The sequence below is a fragment of the Eleutherodactylus coqui genome, chromosome 9 (genome assembly GCF_035609145.1).
Source record: "Eleutherodactylus coqui strain aEleCoq1 chromosome 9, aEleCoq1.hap1, whole genome shotgun sequence".
Classification (NCBI taxonomy): Eukaryota; Metazoa; Chordata; class Amphibia; order Anura; family Eleutherodactylidae; genus Eleutherodactylus; species Eleutherodactylus coqui.
In genome coordinates this window covers 106709066-106730929 of record NC_089845.1, presented here as the reverse complement: position 1 = coordinate 106730929, position 21864 = coordinate 106709066, and the positions used below count along the sequence as shown (strand labels likewise).

The window sequence follows — 21864 nt, the reverse complement described above, 5'->3', positions numbered from 1 at the left end:
GTTTAGGGTTATATTCCCAGTTTTGTGTTTTCTTCTTATATTTTGTGTTATCTGCCTTTATACTAAGTGTGCAAATATTCGTTCGTTTAGGATGCAACCAAAATGAGTAAGTACTGGTCTTTTTGTTATTTTAACACAATTGGTAGTAATGGGGTAATGCTGTCGGGTAACCGGATAACCCCTATAATATTCAACCTAAGTAGAATACAAGATAAAACTTTGCTGTAAAATGAACATTCCTAATGGTGCATGTACTGTAAGCCACTCTAATACAGTACTGTCCCTATTATATTGCTTAGAGTTATCATAGCTGAGAAAAGGCAAAATGTAAGTATTCAATGTAACAATTAGAGCATAGCCAAACTTCTGATTTTGCTTCATGCCCCTATTTAATATTATTAAAGCTATGAACAATCTGGAAGCTCGCTTTCATTGACCAGCCAACATTTGCTAGATTGTGACAGATGGAAGGCACACAAAGCAATGATCAAAAGATACACAGTGTAAATGAAATGGGCCAGCATAACAACTAGTTTATATTGATTTAGTTCCATTCCTTATTGGAAATTCATTTTAACAATTAAGCACTGTACAGTAGTTGTATCAGCATCATAAATTATAGTGTTGTTGTTTCATGGTTAACAGTTTATCAAGAGGAATTTTACTATGGGCTATCAGAGTATCTATAAATCTTTCACAACCAGCAGGAATTCTCCTGCCGGATCGTTACCTCCTGCTTTCTAACCTATTGTTTGGGCAGTTGCTCTGTGGCTGTTCCCACAGGTGATCTATTGAAGTGGATAAAGCAACATCATTACTCAGTTGATCTTCTTTATGGTGGAGTTCTTATTGGCTAGCCTCCCTTTAAGTATCCCTTGCTTCTGTAATGTGGTTGCTGGTAATAGCAATAATAATGTACATCTAAATCCAGTATTCCAGTTTTACTACCTTGTTCTTGTCTAGTTTGTTCTTGTCAGTTTGGTCTGCTTCATATGGTAATCTAGTTCAGTCTTGATTCCTAGCCTTTGTATTTTGACTATTTATTCCTTCTTTGTATTTACCTAGACGTGGTTTATTATTCAGCTTGCTTCTTTGGCTTTGAGGCCTCCTTCACACAGGCGTTGTGATTTTTGGACGCCCACATTGCTCTTGCCATGCTGAATTCTCTCCCCAGCCTATGGGAGCTGCCGGCAAGGGGAGGGGAAGAGACTTTAGCAACTCGAGACATTGCTAAACTCCCTCCCACCTTCCTTTTCCGGCAGCCCCCACAGGCTCCCATAGGACTTTACGGGAAGGGTCGGTGTATTCTGGCAAAAGATAGCACAAGTCCTATTTTTTCTGACCGTGCTTAATAGCATCCGGCCAGAATGCGGACCGTACGTGCTATCTTTTCCGGGTGGCCGATTTTATGCACAGGAAAATCACCCATCTGATCAAATACATTAGAATCCAATGCTTCAGATGGTTGTGATTTTCAGCCGGTGTTTTATCATGGCAAAATAGCCACGGTAAAACTCTTGTGTGAAAGAGGCTTTAGCCTAAGTCTTAGTGCCCTCTTGTTGTTAGGAATAGTATTTCAGATCGTGTTGCCAACAGGGATAACTGAGGGCTACTTAGAGACAGCGGTATGTGGTGTTAGGGTCATTGTCGAAAAGCAATTAGGTAAAGCTAGCATTGAGATTAGCAATTTTCTGGTTATATCTATTTCACATCCTTTGCTCCAATCTCTATTTAGTTCCTTCAACATCATCATCATCAATTTCACCATCATCATCCAGTTACCATCATCTTTTGCCCGTGTCACCTAACAGTGAGTCCCTAGTTTTGTATTTGTGTTGTTTATTGTGTTGATATATGCTGCTTATCTATTATGCATGCAACAAGCATTGCACGACCCAAACCAGTCAAACCTTATTTTAGGTCGAACTCTGGCTGATTTGTCTTGGCCGAACCTGCTAAAAAAAAAAAAAAGGTGGTGGTCATGTGGCTCAGCGGTTAGCACTGTTGTCTTACAGCCACTGGCATAACTATAGGGGATGCGGTTGCACCTGGGTCCAGGACCCTTAGAGGGCCCATGAGACCTCTTTTCTCCCAGTACTATGAATAAAGAACTATAGTTGGGGGCCCTGTTACAAGTTTTGCATTGGGGCCCAGGAGCTTCAAGTTATGCCTCTGCTTGCAGCACTATGGTCCAAGGTTCTAATCTGAGCAAGGACAATATCTTCATGGAGTGTGTGTTCTCCCTCTGTTTTATAATGATCATACACATTCTGCAGCACTTTACATCACTTGATATTTTCTGTGCTGATCAGGGCTCACAATCTTTATTCCCCTTTTAGTGTGTTATTGAAATGTGGAAGAAAACCCACACAAACACAGGGAGAATATACAACCTCTATGTAGATGTTGTCCTTGGTCAGATTTAAACCTAGGACCTCAGCACTGCAAGGCAACAGTGCTGCTAACCACTGAGCCACCATGCTTCTGCTTCACCTTTCTTCTTTTTTTCTCCTCCTCCCACTATCACACTACTACATTATTGATGTTAGCCACCAATTTTAGGGGTATTGGTAAAGTTAGGGGTATTGGTTCGATTTGAAGTAATGTAGGCTGAATTGAACTTTTACTGACGTTCACAAACAGGTCTAACTAAACATTTGAATAGTTCACTCAACATTACTTGTAACCATCCATTTGTTAAACTACTAAGCTCTACAGTACATCCTGGGAAATGTAAAAGCAGGGAGACGCAGTTAATACCCAGGAAAGGTAATTGCTATCTGTCTCTTACTATGTTTCTTTTTATTTGATGCATTGACACTTGAATAGTGATGAATGAACATACTCGCTAAGGGCAATCGCTCGATCGAGCATTGCCCTTAGCGAGTACCTGTCCGCTCGAGAGAAAAAGTTCGGCTGCCGGCGGCGGGGGAGAGCGGGGAGTAACGGAGGGGAGATCTCTCTCTCCCTCTCTCCCCCCCGCTCCCCCCTGCTGACTGCCGCAACTCACCTGTCACCCGTGCCGGCACCCGAACCTTTTCTCTCGAGCGGGCAGGTACTCGCTAAGGACAATACTTGCTCGAGTAATTACCCTTAGCGAGTATGCTCGCTCATCTCTACACTTGAATGCTTTGTAATTTGTAACAATTTTATGCTTACAACTGCAGTTTTGCATTAAATTTGTTTGCAGAATTTCAAAATACAACAGTACAATATTTATGGACTTTATGTATATTTTGACAGACTATTAGCGTATAGGCACACATTCTTTTGAATGAACATCTGCTCCATTGTAGAACACACATATCTTTCTTAGCTGCAGAGCTGATCTTGAAAAGTCTTTTGTGAAGCAGAGCATTAAAGAAATTGAGTACTGCTTTGAACTATTTCATTTACAAGGGATCGAAGAATAAGCCCACATTACCATGTGGATGCATTCAATCTTCTTGACTGATAGAATGGCATGTGTATAAGTAACATTAGGTATTTGCTTATATTTGTGTCAGACGATTAAAACTGTGTAGCGAAGAAAGCTTATTTGGCAATATGATTATTCTTCCTAAGGTATTTCTTTTAAATACACTTCAATCTGAAGACAGGATCTCTTCATCTGAAAATTAGGCTTTATATTCCCTGACAATACGAAAAACATTTTAGGATACCTTCAAATATTGGTTACAGGGTAAATCATGGAAAGGTCGTACTCTGTCTTTGAATCCATATTAAATTATATACCCATCAATGAACACCATTTCATTGTTAAAGCAGTTCTCCACCTTGGACAATTCTGACTTGTTAGAAGGGTCCTTTGACTATAAGCAGATCACAAAGTGTCCTATTGCTGGGATCCCCAGCGATCAACCACAATCTACTGGGAAACCAGAAAGTATAAGTGTTTAATTTCTCTGCAGTGCCTCCACAGGGAAAATGAACCATTACATGGTGATTGTTTAAATAAATAGGCTGTCTGTGTAATGCAGGTCCTCCGGAGCGAGAGATACATTTTTGTAACTGTTCTCCACTCTGGCCATAAGAAGAGGATCCTGAACAGAAAACCTATTTCTATTAATTCAGGTTTCTCTAATAGGGTATCTGAAAATACCTAAACTGGACAATCTCTTTAAACATAGACAAGCATGAGTGGACTACCCTTATGTTTGAATTCGAGGGGTTAGATCATTGGACCCTCCCCAATCAGTAGTATGAAAGTGCCCCTTCAACGTTTGTTCAGTCACAGTGACTCATTTGTACAAGTAGGTGCTACTGATACTACAGCTAAGAACTATTCGAGTTCAACTTTCAGCTGAAAGCACTGTGGCCCCTTCATTCTACTGGTTGGTGTGGGGTACTGGGGTGGAGAAGGGGTGGCCCCACTGATCTCACATTGATGGCCATCTATGTTCTTTCATTAAAAAACCCTATCATGTTTTAGTTACAATCGTAAAAATAGCAAGCCCATTAATGCCCATACTGCCTGAAACAGCACTGTGATGGTTTTCACTGGGTCTGGCAGCAATAACTCTGCTGGTATGTTATCTATGTCTGATGTTTTTTTTTTTGGCTAGTTGTTTCATTGCTATAACCACTTCTGACTCCATAATGGAGGCTCCAAGTCCACAGCCTCCACCTCATGCAATGGTGCAGGTATGTGGTTGCAGGCATATAGTTCCTCTGAGTATTCCCTACACCTATCCTTGATACTCTGTTGGTCATTCATATCCTTCCCATTTTTGCCTTGCATTGTATTGTTGCGTGCCAAGAAAGGGTTTCGGGCCATCTTGACCTGTGAGAATAGGTCTCACATATGGCCTTACATGGCTTCTGCTTCCAGTTGTTTGCAATGCTCATTCCAGTCCATTTCATGTTGCTTCCTTGCCGCTTGCTGAAAATCCGCATTTAGTTGCCGAACTTCATCTTTGTTGCCGACCATGTTTGCTGCTCTTCTTTTATCAGCTATTCTGAGGGTTTGCTTGGACAACATTGTTTTCCTGCTTCTTATACGTGAGATGCTTACCGGATGTTTCCATAACTGGGGACTCTATATCATGCTTCCTCTGGATGCTTTTCTGATGTATCAAGCAGTTCGAATCGGTTTGCTACCTCAGTAGTGTATGATCGGGGGATTTTAAAGGTTTATTTCTTAATGCTGTGGAATTCGATCTTGATCTTAACTGAAAGGGGTTTATCATCAGTGCCGCAGTCGGTGCCAGGAAAGGTTTTTATTGCAACAACTGAACTTTGCCAACGATAATTACACAGGGTGTAATCAATCTGATTTCGATGGAGGCCATTGGCAGATGTCCACGTGTACAGTCGGCGTTTAGGCTGAATAAGCCATGTATTTGGTACCCTGAGCCAAATTTCTTGGTAGAACTGTACCAGGCAATCACTGGCTTCATTTCTTTCACCAAGCCCAAATTTTCCTGTGATGGTTGCTTCTGGCTGGCTGCCGACTTTGGAATTGAAGTTGTCCTTAATGTAAATGATGTTCTTCTTTGGCACTTTGTTTAGAGTTTTCTGGAGGTCGGCATAAAAATCTTCAATCGTTTCCTCATTAGCATCAGTCGTTGAGGCATAGACCTATAAGATTGAGATGTTCACTGGCTTACCACGTAACCGGATAGCAATGATGCGGTCGCTGGTAATTCTAAAAGTTGGATACCATAAAGAAGCATGTCATATTAATACATTCAGATTGTCAGATGTATCAAGAGGTAAAGGTAAAAGGTAAAGAAGATGTTATGATGAATGGCTAAAAGAAGCCCATCTACCCCACACAGTAATAAACTGGCCTCTAGTATCTATTTCCCATGCTATTAGTTCCTCAAAACTATATAGCTGATAAATTGTTTGAAAGCACTCTTTAACCCCTTAGTGACGGAGCTTTTTTGCTTTTCTCCATTTTCGTTTTTCCTCCTCCCTTTTAAAAAATCGTAGCTCCCTTATTTATCCATTGACGTCACTGTGGGAGGGCTTGTTTTTTGCAGGAAGAGTTGTATTTTTCAATTTACTATTTATTGTACCATATAATGTACTGAAAAAAAAAAAATTCTAAGTGGAGGGAAATGGAAAAAAAACGACATTCCACCATCTTTCAGTGCGTCTGGTTTCTACAGCACACAAACTGCAACAAAAATGACCCAATAACTTTATTCTATGGGTCAGTATGATTACTACGATACCAAACTTATATAGTTTTTTTTGTTTGCTGTACTACTTTTTTTTAAGATATTAATTTTTTTTACATTATTTTCTGTGTCCATTTTCTGCGCACAATAACGTTTTAATTTTTTTTGGCGACATAGTTGAGTGATGGCTCATTTTGTGCGGCATGTCCTGTCGTTTCCTTTGGTACCATTTTTGCATACAGATTTCTTTTTGATCGCTTTTTATTGCATTTTTTCTCTGCGATCAGGTGACCAAAAGAGTGCATTTCTGGTGTTATTTTTATTATTTTTTTGGACCACGTATAGCATTTAGGGAAAATAATGCATTACTTTGATAGATCAGACTTTTATGGACGCAGCGATACCAAACACGTATTTTGGGTTTATTATTTTGATTTTTTTTAACTGCAAATATGGCAAAAGTTTTTTTTTTATTTTTATTATTATTTTTTTTTAATAATTAGTAAAACTTTATTGTTTTCAATTTTGCACTTTCTTTTAGTCCCCCTGGGGGACCACAATTAGTGATGCTTTGATCGCTCCTGCAGTATGATGCAATGCTAGAGCATTACATCATACTGCATTCTGACAGGCAGCCTATCAAGCCACCCCACGGGGATGGTTTGATAGGCAGTCTGCCAAGACAGCCATGGGGCCTTTCAGAAGAGGGCCATATGGGACACCCAAACATCGTTCGGGGGATTTAAATGCTGCTGTCAGAATTGACAGTGGCCTTTAAAGGATTAATAGCCGCGATCGGCCGCGCGGCCAATTGCGACTATTGCCCGTGGGTGTCAGCTGTAATAAACAGCTGATGCCCACGCTGTATGGTGGGAGATAGCGGCCTATCTCCCTCCATACACGTCCTGCAACGACAGGACGTAAAAACACTATGGGGCGGTCACTAAGGGGTTAATATAAGGAATCATTTGAGAGCACCAGTTTATTGGGATTAATAATTTAGCACCTGTAAACAGCCAGGTTATACTTGAAGGAGAAAAAGGGAGGTAGGTGCCCAAAGTAGGATCAACTAAGGCATGAGACAGATATTTATTTGAGATGTTTTTTTGCTCACAAACTTGACTCCAAAATTGCAAAAGCACAGGACATGAAAGCCATTAGTGGGATAAAGTGCCATCTCCAACAGTCGCCAGAAGTAGATGAATGTACTCTTAAGGAAGAGAGGAATCTTATACCACCTTATCAATGTTTTAAAGTAATTCTCATGAATTCTAACACAGCTGTAAAAGCCGTGAGCGTGCTTAAGGATAAACTTTACCTCATTTATTGAAAACTTCCTGTCTAATTCATTTTGCCTGGCTTAAATGTAAATAGGAGTACAAGGTGAAACAGAGTCAAAAACCCATACATCCTAGAAAGTAATTTCGGTGGGGGTTTGGGAAGGAGAAGGAAGCTCTCAAGCCTGTTGACATCCCTCAAAAACTAAGAAGGTTTATTAATTAACCCTCTATATTGTTGTCTTATGGTCACCCTCTGGAGGAATGTAAATTTTCCTATTTCTCCATATTTCTATATTGACTGATTGCTGATTTAGATCAAACTAAATGTGAGGCCTCTCATGTAGAACAAAGGCAAATGACACTTCTATTTGGCATTCAAGGAAGGACCAAAGATAAGTGACATTAGAGGTGAAGGAGATAGCCAAGTGACCTGGCCCAACTGAACTGACTACCAAACACACATAGTACCTCTTGTTATTTCACTAGTGACCTGACGATCTATGGAGGGGATCACAGGTGACCAGAGAAGAAAAAGGTTGTCTTGTCCAAGAAGGGATTTTTCAGTATCTAAATATGGAGCAGACTAGAGCCAATGGGAAAGATGGTTAGCTTTGTCATAGATTTGTATATTTGGTAAGGCAAATATTCCATTTTGCTTCATTTGCAAATATGCTGATTTTGGATGCTTGTTATTCCACAGGAACTTGATAAACAGATTCCTAGTAGTTTTAAAAAAGAAGTGAGGCTGGTGGACTGGGACCATCTGCACCACATACAGAATATTGGAAGCATAGAAGTTTTCAAAATATTAATTCTACCAATCCAAGTGGTGAATAACAAGTGCATCTTCTGTAATTGTTGAGGAGAGGAATATAATTTTTAGTATATAGAAGAGAGGGATCAGCAGTAATCTGAGCACATAGATACTTAATTGAAGAATCAGACTATAAGAATGGTGAAGACCTTATAAGTATGTCATTATCTCTTGCTAAAGTGGATATATTAAAAACTTCTAACTTTGACAGGTGTATCTGTCACGTCCGCGCAGCACAAGAGCACCACATTTCAGCACGGACGCAGGGCGGCATTCACACGAACGCCAGAAGCACACAAGATACAATGATAACACAAACTACACCACTTCAGGCAAAGGTAGATGGAGAAACCTGTTTCTTACAATTCAGCGGAATAAGGGGCCCCTGCCTAAAAGCGAGGTAAGCGTCCTAGTAAGGACGGCCCCACGGACTTCACCTAAGACCTGACTATCCCTGATAAGGTACCTGGAGAGATGCACAAAATGCAACAAAGAAACTATGTTAAGACTAACAGAAAGAAAATATAACCAGTACTTAACTAAATGTACAAGCTCTTATCCAGGATAGAGGCTTCAGCCTTCTTCAACTATTCCTCTAACTGAACTGAATCAACAGCAAGGAAGAAAGGGAGGGGTAGGAATATAAAGGCCTCCGCACCTGTTAATAGATAGCACAGAAGGAACCACACCCTTTCTCACAAGTATGACTCTCAGATAGCATACCAGTATGCAGAATCCAGGTAAATAGCAGCCAGCAGCCCCCGCACAATATGTTCAGCCTGTGTCCTGCATAGTGGCAGGGTGACAGGTCTGTTCCTGCATCATGGCCACGATGCCGTTGCTATTGACAAGCCACAGCAGTATCTTAAAGAGCAGTATATAGGTAATGGCCTGGGTTGGGTTGATCAGCAATATTAACAGATCATCTACGAAGGCAGCAGTCATGTGTGTATTGTGTAGATACATTACTTTACGTATCTTGCTACTGAGTAAAAGCACCTTTTATACGGGCGGGACGTCTGTTAGGTGTATAAGTGCCCGACAGCCATGCCACAGACTATCGCTTTTGTTCTTTCACACAGGAATGATTGTCATTCAGAGAATGGAGGTGAAGCATGCCAGAGATCTCTTCTGACCCCCTTCATTCACTGCAAACAGACAATAAACAAGTAAGCGATTTTTCGCTCAGTGCCCAGCCGGTGGCCATATGTACATGCGACAACTTTCACCTGAACTTCAAGCAATGATTCGGAAGGCCACCCTTGTAAACATACTTTAACAGCCTGTAGTACAGCCATTCTACTCCATAGGCTGATAAATTCCATTCTCCCAGCAATCCTTGCTTTTTCAATCTTTATGCACTCAGTATATGTATTCCGGGAAATGTAATGGAAGGGTTTATTAAACTAACAGTCAAATTGCTTCATAAAATACGGACTTCTGAGGAAGGTAATGGTTCTTCTTCACATGTGATAGATAGATAGATCCAACTGTTTGTGACAAAATCAGACATATGAATCATGCATACCAGTGTGCCAGGCTATTCTCTGTTCTCTAGTTATGACATATTTATATGCAGAACAATACGTAAAGTGGCTGATCATGTATTATTTATTGTACTACGAACACTTGACAACTAGTTCAGCAATCTTTGTCACGTGTAGCGGTACTTTTCCATGACATTATTAGATAAGAAAAACACCTCCTATTCCACTCCAGTAATATCCCTATCAGTACCACTCCGGCAGTGCGTTATGTTCCCATTACTTCATTTAATTTTGGTAGCACTTTAAAATTTAAAGGGGCCCTGCTTTCAGCGCACGCTACTTCTAGACTAGAGAGTCTATATGATGCCTAATCAAAGTTAACCAAGCAGGTTCAGTTGAATGCAAATTATTGTAGTGTAGTGTTATTTAGGATATGTACCCTAAAACAGTGTTCCCCAACTCTAGTCCTCGGGGACCGCCAACAGATCATGTTTTCAGGATTTCCTCAGCGTTGCACAGGTGATGTAATTATTGTTGGTGCCTCAGACATTGCCACAGGTGTTCTTACCATAGGATATCCTGAAAACATGACCTGTTGGTGGTCCTTGAGGACTGGAGTTGGGGACTCCTGCCCTAAAATCATAAAACATGAGACCAGTTTGCCATTAATCAGGTACACAAGGAAGTTAGTGCGTGAACCCTGTTAAAAAAAAAAGTGATGAGTCTTTTGGTGTTTCTAAGGTTTCACACTTTCAGACTTCTTCACTTTGGGTTATGATTTACAAAAGAAATTGCACACATTTAAGGTCCTCGGGGGCAGTTTGGAGCTATGGGGTTTGTCCCTCCAAAGGCTGCTTGACCTTAACTGGTTATAAAAGAATCGATCACAGTGCGGTCCACTCATTATCCCAGATGGTTAGAAATTAGAGGAATCGGACAGTTTCTGAATTATAGTTGACAAGAAGTTATAGGCAATGGTGTAGATTTGAGTTTATATGATTGCTTTTACATTTTTATATCAGGAACGGACATTTACAGAATTAGGACTGTGGTGTCTCAAGTACTGGTAGGCCCCATACTCCTCTACATGTGCTTTACATACCATTCCTTTTCAATCTTTCTCTGTGTTTGTCGAGTTCTCTAATGATAGCTCCCTCTCTTTCCATCTCCCAGAGACTAACGTGGTCACAACTCCTTGACTCTTTCCCTTTCAGGCCTCCTTCAAACCACATGATCTCCATCTAATGTATCAGATGCCAGCTCCATTGCCCACACCTTACCAGGTCACAACCCTATTTCAAGTCATTGGAAACAGTTACAGTTACAGTTCCACATCACCAGCCATCACCTACATTATTGTTCAATTCTGATATACTCTATGATAACAAAGCAAAATAAATGTTAACAAATGAACAATAAAACCAATCTCTTCCTGCTTACACACTCACTAGCTCAGTTTTTTGCTTATTAGTTATAGACAAATTACTAGTCTACAGAGACTCCCATTCAACCCCAATCTTTACCTGTAAGAGATAAAAATAAAAGGCTCCTTGGTTGGAATTCTTGCAATTGTTTTACGACTTTTTCCACCAAAGGGAAACATTAGGGCTATGGGAATCATTCTAATGCAATCTATTTACCCAGACAAAAAGGAATCTGTCAGAACCCGTAGATTAGCACATTTGTTCACCCAAAATGAAGAATTGGGATGTCTAAAGATACCGTTACATAGGAGAACTATTGGGTGCATAAACACCCAACAGTCATTCCAGCAACTATTGTTTTTACACAGAAGTGATAGTCATTCAGTAAATGGAGGCAAAGCATGTCAGAGATCACGTCTGGCCGCCCGCCTCCATTTACAGTGAACAGGCAGTCATTCAAAGATTGAACCACTACTGCTCAGGGAGGTCTCACATGTATAGATTCCAATTGCGGAATCCGCGATCGGTGTCCATGCCAAGGATCTACAGAAAAACACGGGCATTTAAAGTCATGAACTTTTGATTTTTCCTTCACACTCACGCATACGAATTGCGTTTTCTACGAGCAAAAGAAAAATTGCAGCATGCTCTATTTTTCCCACAAACTCCATGTGGAGGCCATTCGACCTGCAGTCCATACGCAATTAACATTGCGAATGGGCTGCTTATACTTAGCGACAGCATGGAAAATACAAACAGTAACCAAAAAAAACTGCACTGCACATAACCGATGGTGAGCCGCCACAGTCATCCGCAATACAGAAAAAGCAGGTATGCAGGGTGACCGGCTGGACTCCCAACCGGAATCCTCTGTGTGCTGAAACTAAGCAACTAGTAGCTACTGAGTGATTTCCTGCTCAGTGCCCTCTCAATGGCTGTGTACACAGGATAACTAGAATTGAAAATTGCTGTTTGAAGCGATTATTTGGGCGATAATTCCCCATATATAGGTGCCTTAAATCTAACAAATGCCAATATTCCTCTAAATATTTCCACACAACCTCAATGTTTTTCTATAGGGGAAAAAGTCACTTGACAATCACAACTATTCCCTATTCTCAGCTGCAAATTACTTTTTTGCCTCATAGGGAATTCATGAGATCTCATATGAGTTGCAGTAATGCCTTGATTTTAGTGGTTTTTGATCAACTACTGTATGTGTCACAACAGAGATCTTTTACATGGGACGATAATTGTTCAGTGTAAATGCCTGTACAATCTGAAAGACAAATGATGATTTATTTACTTATCATTCGTCGTTTCGATCTTGCAGACAAAAAAACAAACAACAATCAGCCTGTGTAAACAGACAGTCGTTCATCTACGTACAACTGCCTGTTTACTGTGAATGGAGGTGAACAGCTCAAACAATCTCCAGCCTGCTCCACCTCTATTTACAGGGTGAAGATCGCTCCTGTGTAAAAGCACAAGAGCAATTACCGTTGGGATGACTGTTGAGTATTTCTGCGCTCATCAATAGTCCAGTGTAAAAGGGCCCTTAAAGTAGACCTCATCAACATTAAATCAGATATGAACCCTTTGCAATCCAATTTTGGATTCAGGGTTTCCTAGGGGGCTTTCTCTTTCTTCCATCATACAATGACGCCATCTGCTGGCTAGAGCCAGAACTGCGGTATGTGACATGCTGGAGAGGCCCCCAACAACAGAGCGGCCAGTAATCTACACTAACAATACCCTGCCGGACGTCTTCCGACATCGAAGCTGTACAGCCTTCAATCAGAATGTCTTCAGACGTCAGACAGTGGATTGGAAAGGGTTAATATTAGAGATGAGAGAGCATACTCGTCCGAGCTTGATACTCGTTCGAGTATTAGGGTGTTCGAGATGCTCGTTACTCGTAACGAGTACCACGCGGTGTTCGAGTCACTTTCATTTTCTTCCCTGAGAAATTTGCGCACTTTTCTGGCCAATAGAAAGACAGGGAAAGCATTACAACTTCCCCCTGCAACGTTCAAGCCCTATACCACCCCCCTGCAGTGAGTGGCTGGCGAGATTAGGTGTCACCCGAGTATTAAAATCTGCCGGCCCGCGGCTCGCCACAGATGCGTTCTGACATAGAGGAGGGAAAGTGCTGCTGATGCTGGAGCTGCAATAGGGAGAGTGTTAGGAGTGATTTTAGGCTTCAAGGACCCCAACGGTCCTTCTTCTCTATATGCGCTCAATGGGGCCGGCGGCAGCAGCACCGACCCCATTGAGAACATATAGAAGACAAATCATTCTTCTCTGCCACAGCTGTAACAGCTGTGGCAGAGAAGAACGATGTTTGCCCATTGAATTCAATGGAGCCGGCAATACAGCCGACTCCATTGAAATCAATGGGCTGCCGACGATCGCGGGATGAATTGTCGGGAAGGGCTTAAATATATAAGCCCTTCTCTGCAATTCATCCAGAAAAGTGTTAAACTAAAAAATATATATATACTGACCTGCTACCGGCAGCCGGAGTTCCGCGCGGCCGTCCTGCAGTGGGTGTGAAGGGGGTGTGAGTGAGACCTGCCCCCTGATTGGCTCAGCGCTGAGCCAATCAGAGGCAGGTCTCACTCACACCCATTCAGTGGGTGTGAAGGGGGTGTGAGTCAGACCTGCCCCCTGATTGGCTCAGCGCTGAGCCAATCAGGGGGCAGGTCTGACTCACACCCCCTTCACACCCACTGCAGGACGGCCGCGCGGAACTCCGGCTGCCGGAAGCAGGTCAGTATATATATATTTTTTAGTTTAACACTTTTCTGGATGAATTGCAGGGAAGGGCTTATATATTTAAGCCCTTCCCGACAATTCATCCCACACTCGCCCGCAGCGCATTGCTTTCAATGGAGCGGGCTGTATTGCCGGCTCCATTGAATGCAATGCGCTGGACAGCTCCGCCCGATTTTCGGGCGATTTTCGGGCACCGGTCATGTGATTTGCGGATGCGCATCCGTCATGCGATCCGCAAATCGCGCGAAAAAACGCCCGTCTGACTAAGGCCTTAGTCAGACGGACGTTTTTCGCGCGATTTGCGCATGCGTCCGGCGAATTTTTATCGGACAGATGAGCGCTTTTTATGCGCTCGTCCGATAAATTATAGAACAGAAATCGCAGATCGCACCTATCTGCGTTCTGCGATTCCTGTTCTCTTCTCTATATGCGCTCAATGGAGCGGCCGGCGGCAGCAGCGCCGACCCCATTGAGAACATATAGAAGAGAAATCATTCTTCTCTGCCACAGCTGTAACAGCTGTGGCAAAGAAGAACGATGTTAGCCCATTGAATTCAATGGAGTCGGCTGTATTGCTGGCTCCATTGAATTCAATGGGCTAACATCGTTCTTCTCTGCCACAGCTGTTACTGCTGCGGCAGAGAAGAACGATCTTTATGCTGACAGTGCAGGGGGGGGGGGCCCACTCTTGCCGCTATTGTGGCTTAATAGTGGGACCTGGGAACTTGAGATGTAGCCCAACATGTTGCCCCTCGCCTGCCCTATCCGTTTCTGTGTTGTTCCCATCACTTTCTTGAATTGTCCCGATTTTCACAAATGAAAACCTTAGCGAGCATCGGCGATATACAAAAATGCTCGGGTCGCCCATTGACTTCAATGGGGTTCGTTACTCGAAACGAACCCTCGAGCATCGCGAAAATTTCGTCCCGAGTAACGAGCACCCAAGCATTTTGGTGCTCGCTCATCTCTAGTTAATATCCAAAAGCAACACCTACTTTTACCAATTAAATTTGAAAATAAATGGAATAAAATGCAAGCAGTGGCAGTGTCTATGGTAGAATACATTTAACTAAACATTATGTTCTTATATTTTCAGGTTTCAAGCCTTTGTCTTTGGATACATTTGCTTCATTGCCCCCTTCCATTGACTGCCGATCCTGGTATCGTGGGACAGTGCTTGCAACTAATATATCATTTTGGAGAATTTGATGTCCAGCCTTGGTGGAGGAGATGAGCATTTTCATAGCTAATTGAACAGAAGTTAAGGTTTAGCATACGCAAAGGTTAAAAGATGACCCACTTACAAGTTGGACTAAGTCCAGAGACGATAGATAAAGCTCGTTTGGAACTGAATGAAAATCCAGACACTTTACATCAGGATATCCAACAAGTTAGAGACATGATCATCACGAGACCGGATATTGGCTTCCTGCGGACAGACGATGCCTTCATATTAAGGTTTCTAAGGGCAAGAAAGTTCAACCAGATGGAAGCTTTCCGACTCCTCGCACAGTATTTCCAGTATCGTCAACTTCATTTGGACATGTTTAAAAATCTTAAAGCAGATGATCCAGGGGTAAAGCGTGCTCTCATGGATGGATTTCCCGGTGTGCTCGACAACCGTGATCACTATGGCAGGAAGATTCTTCTCCTTTTTGCAGCCAACTGGGACCAGAGTAGGTAAATGTAGATAAGCATTTAGTCCTTTTATTGATTAAGTTAACAGCCTCATATGTATACATTTAGATGGAATATTTCATTATCAGTGTCAGTATGTATTAATCTCTCAACAGTAATATACTACAATGATACGTTAATGAGTGGTGTCAATCATCTTCCTGTATTTTAGGGTGAGGATATAAACCAAGGGAAAATATTTTACACTTCCAAATTCATGATCACAATCTATTCCAGACAAGGATGTAGACTTGCATGCTAAATACCGTATATACTCGAGTATTAGCAGACACGTATATAAGCCGAGTCAATAAATTTTACCACAAAAAACTGGGAAAACTTATTGACTCGAGTATAAACCTAGCTATACTCGAGTATATACTGGGTAAACCCCCCCCCCCCCCTCCATACTCACCTCCCAGACGGCATCTGTGTTCCCGGTGGTGTTGCAGCAAACTGCTTGAATTCTCCTCGCCGTCCTCTCTTCTCAGCTCTGTCAGGCTGTGATTGGCTGTGAATGATCGAGCACCGGCGGTGATTGGCCGCTACTCGATCCAATCACAGCGCTGACGACGGGAGCTTTGAAAGCAGAGCAGGAAGATGACAGCAGGGAGAATTCTAAAGCTTGCCACATGCAAGCTGCTTTAGAATTCTCCCCGCAGTCATCTTCCTGCTTCACTTTCAAATCCCCCTCCATCAGCACTGTGTAAGTAAGCGCTGTGATTGGATCGAGCGCCGGCAAATCACAGGCGGCGCTCGATCATTCACAGCCTATCATAGCCTGACAGCAGAGGATGACAGAGCCGAGCAGAGAGGGCAGCAGGAGATGACAGGGGGCAGAATTCAAGCAGCTTGCCGCACCGCCGACGGGAACACAGGAATTCAAGCAGCTTGCCACACCGCTGCTGGGGACACAGACGCTAGCTAAGAGGTGAGTATGGAGGTTTTTTTTTTAATTTTTAAACCCTTCCGACTCAAGTATAAGCCGAGGGGGGCTTTTTCAGCACAGAAAAATTGGTCTGAAAAAGTAGGCTTATACTCAAGTGTATATATGGTATATTTAAAGGATATTGAGATAGTTATAATGTAATATGCCTTTCAATGATTGTCCAACAAGCCTCAAAGTTTTTCTGGGACTTTACTAAATAGTTGATCGGTGGGAGTCCACTGTTCTGGATCTTTGCTGATCAGTTATTTGCTGGGCCTGCTATCAATACGCACAGAGCTGGAGTGAATTCAAAGGGAGGTGTGCCTGCATTACCAAACCAGGTCACTAGACTTTGGGCAAGCTGTCATCAATAGTAGAAGTCCCAGAAAACCCTAACCCTTGGGCAAAGCTGGCATCAGCAAGACTGAACAGGTTCCAGGCCAACTGCTGTATTCTTATATCCTGTAACACAGGATATTGGGAGAGGTGTTTTGCCAGCACTTGGGGATGCCCCGGCTTTATTTAATCTTTCCTTTGACCAGGTCTCAAACTGAGATTCTGCTATATGGGAGGCAGATAAACTAACTGTGGGCCACAGGCTGCACTGTTGTCTATGGGAGAATTTTCTGTGATGAAAAAGCTCAAAAGTATTCTTCTTCACAGGCAGAATGTGTTAGTATATACAGATATATGTTATATGCTAGTACATTATAGGTAAAAAAAAGTTGACAAGTAAAAGTTACAGCACAAAAACAATTGCAATAAACACATTTATGTAATAGACTTTATTAAAGACTTGATGTAAAATACTTTTTTACTCCAACTATTTCATGTTTTTTTAAGTTTTCACCCTTTTACTAGATGGGTGAAAACTGATAGCTTGGTGGGGGTCCAACAGATGTGACCCCCACTGATCCCAAGAATACAGGGTCCCATTACACCATTAGTTCACACTTCTGGATGGCTTCCCCCACTCACAGTGACGTCATCAAATGGAGTGCATATTGTGTGGCCATCGCTCAGTCCATTTCAATGAGTCTGACAGAAATAGCCAAGAGCTTTCTACTTGAGTATTTCCAGCAGTCTAATTGAAAATCAATGCACCTGCACTACATTGGTGCAACCGCTGCTCCATTCAATCCCCTTCTCACTGTGAGGCTGCTGGGAGGAAGACTGCAAAATGAGACCCCCTCCTCTGAAAACATAGAAAAACTGTAAGTAATTGGAATACCCCTTTAAATAGATATCACAATACAATAAATAACATAGACATACAGTATTTGGTTTCCTGATAATCAAATGACAATAAAGGGTAGAAATAAAATTTGCGCTATTGTTTTTTTTTTTCTGTAATCAACCCATAATAAAAGTTGATATGAATTAAACGCTTGCTTTTGCGTATGCAAAATAGCATCAAAAACTACAGCTTGTCTCCTAAAAAACAAGACCCCATACAGTGATGTTGACATAAAAGGTTATGGCTGTTATGGCTATGAATGTGGGAAGCCAAAAACAAAAAATTCTTCTGGCTAACTGAACAAGTACAGCACATATATTTTTGGGCAGTAAAAAGGTTAAATGACAAACTTTGCAGCCTCTCTTCTTCATAGGGTATGTGATCTCATCTACAGAGATATTCCTACATAGACTGGCTGCTATACATAAGGGGAAACCTAGCAAAAGATCAGCAGTTGTCCATAGTAAATTATCACATTGTTGCCTTTCCCAAAATGAGATCTAGAATCCTGATTGGTTGCTATGGTAATTCCATTTTGCTTTGTGTTCTTTTTGAAGGTTATGGAAGGTCGTGAATTATAGTTTTGTGCATCATGTCACAGACATTGTTGTGGTTAATTTGAATTAAAATTGAAAGCTATATGATAAAAGAATCCCTGAGGTCATAATTTCATTGAAAAATATTTGCAGTTATTTTGCCTTTCTATATGTTACCTATCTGTGAGGTTTACAAAGAGGAATTATGCAGGACTGTATTAATATAGGGGAAAAAACCTTGATTTTGGAGATGCATAATCATATTGGAATGGCTTGTCAGTATGTGCTCCCTATCATACTGGTGCTAGGTACAAACAGGAATACTTCTCTGCAGGTGTTGGGTTGATTTGGTTAGTCGTGGGGTATACAGTATTAGCCTAGCCAGCCAATCACTCTTTGTCTGCATACATTTACTCTGGCTCCTCCTCTCAGACGTCACTGGTTATTCTCCTGTATGGTTTTTAGCATACATGCTGGTCAGGATTCTGTTTGTTTGTGTCCTCTGTGATTTCTGCTTGTTTCCTACCTGAATGCAGTCAGATGTGATGTCTGAGTCCTGATTCCTGTCTGAGCACAATCACATATTATGTCTGGCTCCTGAGTCCTGTCTCTACCCAGTCAGATGTTTGTCTGACTCCTGAATCTGTATCCCACCTGTTTTATGTCAGACTGCTGAATTTTGTGTGAAAACAATCAGATCTGATTTCTGAATCCAGTAAAATGCTAGGTCTTGATCTTGTCTATGTTATGTCTGACTCCCTGTCTGAACTCTAGAATAAGTAACCTATAAAAACCTCCAAAATAATAATACCAAACCTCCTATATCACATTGAAAACCAAGAAAATATAGAGGGATAAGGCAAAAAATATATACTACACTTTATAATAAAAATGAATATACTTATTAAACACAATTCATCATAGAAATATATCGGACAAAGAGAAAAGAAGAAATAGGAAAGCAATTTGAGGTAGTTACAGAGATATGAAATAATAACCATCGTCAACAAATATTTATAAAAGTCATGTTACTGAGATAAAATTAGTCATTTCTTATCAATTTGTATGTGCTCAACACGAATATGTCAGTCAAAATGCAAAATTGGCTCTATTTTTTTGCAATCTCCAATAATTGTTTACAGCATGAAATGCATGCCAATGGTAATAGGCCTATGGTTAATATCTGTAAAAAATCAAGTCGTAAGCTATGTCTTGGATCTCTTTGCTTGTCTCTTGTCCAGCTGTTCGGGAGCCTCTCTATGGAGTGTCCATCAGTAGTCAGCCAGCATAGTAGTGGATCACTTTACCTGGTATCTTTGTTCCATTGTTGCGATATCTTGATGAAAATGTTTGCCATGTTTATCACTAACCATACCACAGTGTCAGTGTCCTTCACATTTTTCCAAGTGAAGGAAGTGGATCTTTAGAGACATATTGTAGCCAAGTTTCTGAGACTGCATCAGCATGTCTTGTACTAGTTCCTTGTAGTCTTCTGCCCTAACATTCCCGAGAAAGTTTGTAAACATTCGGCAAAAAGCATTCCATGCTTGTTTCACATCACCCTGCAGCAAGTTGTTGAACCGGTCATCTTTGAAGAGCTCTGGAATCTGATAACCCACAAAAACTCCCTCTTTAATCTTTGCCTCACTGAGTCAAGGGGATTTTTCATGAAGGTATCAGAAAGCTGGTGAAGTCTGGTCCATGGCTTTCACGAAATTCTTCACCAAACCTACTTTGATGTGAAGGGGTGGTAGCAAGATTTTGTGAGCCTTGACCAGAGCTGGGTGCTGGATATTCTTCTATCCAACTGCTACATTTTGTCCGTGAGTCCATTCCATCCGCAAGTAGTGCAATTCCCTTGCTCGGCTATACCGCTCACATAAGAAACACATGTGTTTTGTATATCCCTACTGCAGTCACATTAAAAGAGCAACTACCTTCAAATCACCACAGAGGTGCCAGCTGTACTTGTTATACTCAATGGAATTAAGTAGCTGCTTTAAGTTATCATACGTCACTTTTATGTGGAAAGCATGCGCTACTGGAATAGATGGAAGACTGTTTCCATTATGTAAAAGCACAGCCTTAAGACTCAGTTTCGAAAAGTCTACAAATAGTCTCATGAGGCCCTCAATATCGGAACAGAATACCAGATTACCTTCCTTTCTGAAGAAAGACTAAAACTGCTGGTGCCACTTGATATGAAGTAACTGTGACATCTTCTTCTAGAAGATTCCACTGTTGGAGTCTTAAACCTAGCAATTCTGCCTTGTCCTTGGATAAGTTCAAATCATGAAGCAGGTCATTTAGTTCTTCCTGTATTATTCTGTGTGGGGTTGATGATGCACCACAGTGAAAATCTGGATGACTGCATGCTCACAGACCAGGAGAAGAACAGGTCAGCTCACCCTTGTCCTCATCAGCTGGATCAAGGGGATATTTTGATGGAGGTTCCATGTGGAACTGGTCTCAATGCAGACAGAATGTTGGGGTCGAGGATTCTCAACTTCTTCTGCATTGTTATCCTGTCAGAAACAGGAGGAACCAAGCAGAAGTAACAATCATTTGTGTAGTTGCTTGGCTCTCTTCACACCATGCGGACTGCAAATGGCATTGATGGTCTTTTGCCATTCAAACAGTGTGAAAGCCGTATTGTACATGTAGCACAGCATATATGCAGGGCCCAAGGCTTGTCTTGGTCGCCAATCTTGCATCCAAAGTAAAGATGATATGCCTTCTTCACTTGAGAAGTGATACTTTTCTTCTGGTTGGCAAAGGTAACTTTCCCACAAATATAGCAAAAATTGTCTACGGTATTAACGCACGTTCGAGGCATTAATGTTCTGTATTATAACTAAATGGATAAAATAATAAAAGTTTTATGTAACAGTAACTTAAACTGTATCCTACGAAGTCTGAAATATTTCACATGCTCAACCTTTCCGACTAGGCTTTATATAGTACACTAAAAATTAGGTGTTGATACATACACTGGTACTGTGGGAGTTAACATGGTGTACTGGTTATGTTGGGGTTAGGTGTGACGTAATGAACTCAGAGGCAGTGACTGATCACATGATGGTGACATCATCACAGGTCCTGTAAGCACACGGCTGCTGTCTGGCTCAAACTGTAAATGAAACTGTAACTGTAAGGATGTCATTACAGTCCTACTGGATAAATTTACACGGTGAAACACAGAAAATAAACTATATAAAATATCTTGAAAACAAGAGCCAATGAAAAATGTTCTTAGTCATATTCGTTTTCAGCAAACCAAGATTTTACAGATTAGGACCTTTTTAGGTCAGTAACAATTTCAGTGTTAACCAGTGTAATATATATATAAAGTACCATAATGCAATAATATCCCTAGGGGTCAAGCCAATTAAGATATATAGTTTAACATAGAAACCACCCAAAAGAAAAATGTATATATTCAATATCCACAAGTATTCATGGCTAACGTAAACCAATTCATACCAATTGACAGTTTACATGGGCAAATTGTCTGCCTGGAATAAGCATTCATACAAACGTTCATCCATCCAATAATTGGTTGATGTCAAAGGGCC

General features: G+C 41.4%; 1 protein-coding gene across 1 annotated transcript in view; it reads left to right on the top strand.

Moving 5' to 3' along the window:
- The window catches only part of CLVS1 (clavesin 1), a 104441-nt gene that overhangs the window by 16001 nt on the left and 66576 nt on the right, over nt 1-21864 (top strand). Inside the window, exon 2 of the mRNA XM_066579001.1 lies at nt 15008-15591. Coding sequence (XP_066435098.1) covers nt 15203-15591 — 389 coding nt within the window. The 5' untranslated portion in view covers nt 15008-15202. The remainder of the gene's footprint in view (nt 1-15007; nt 15592-21864) is intronic.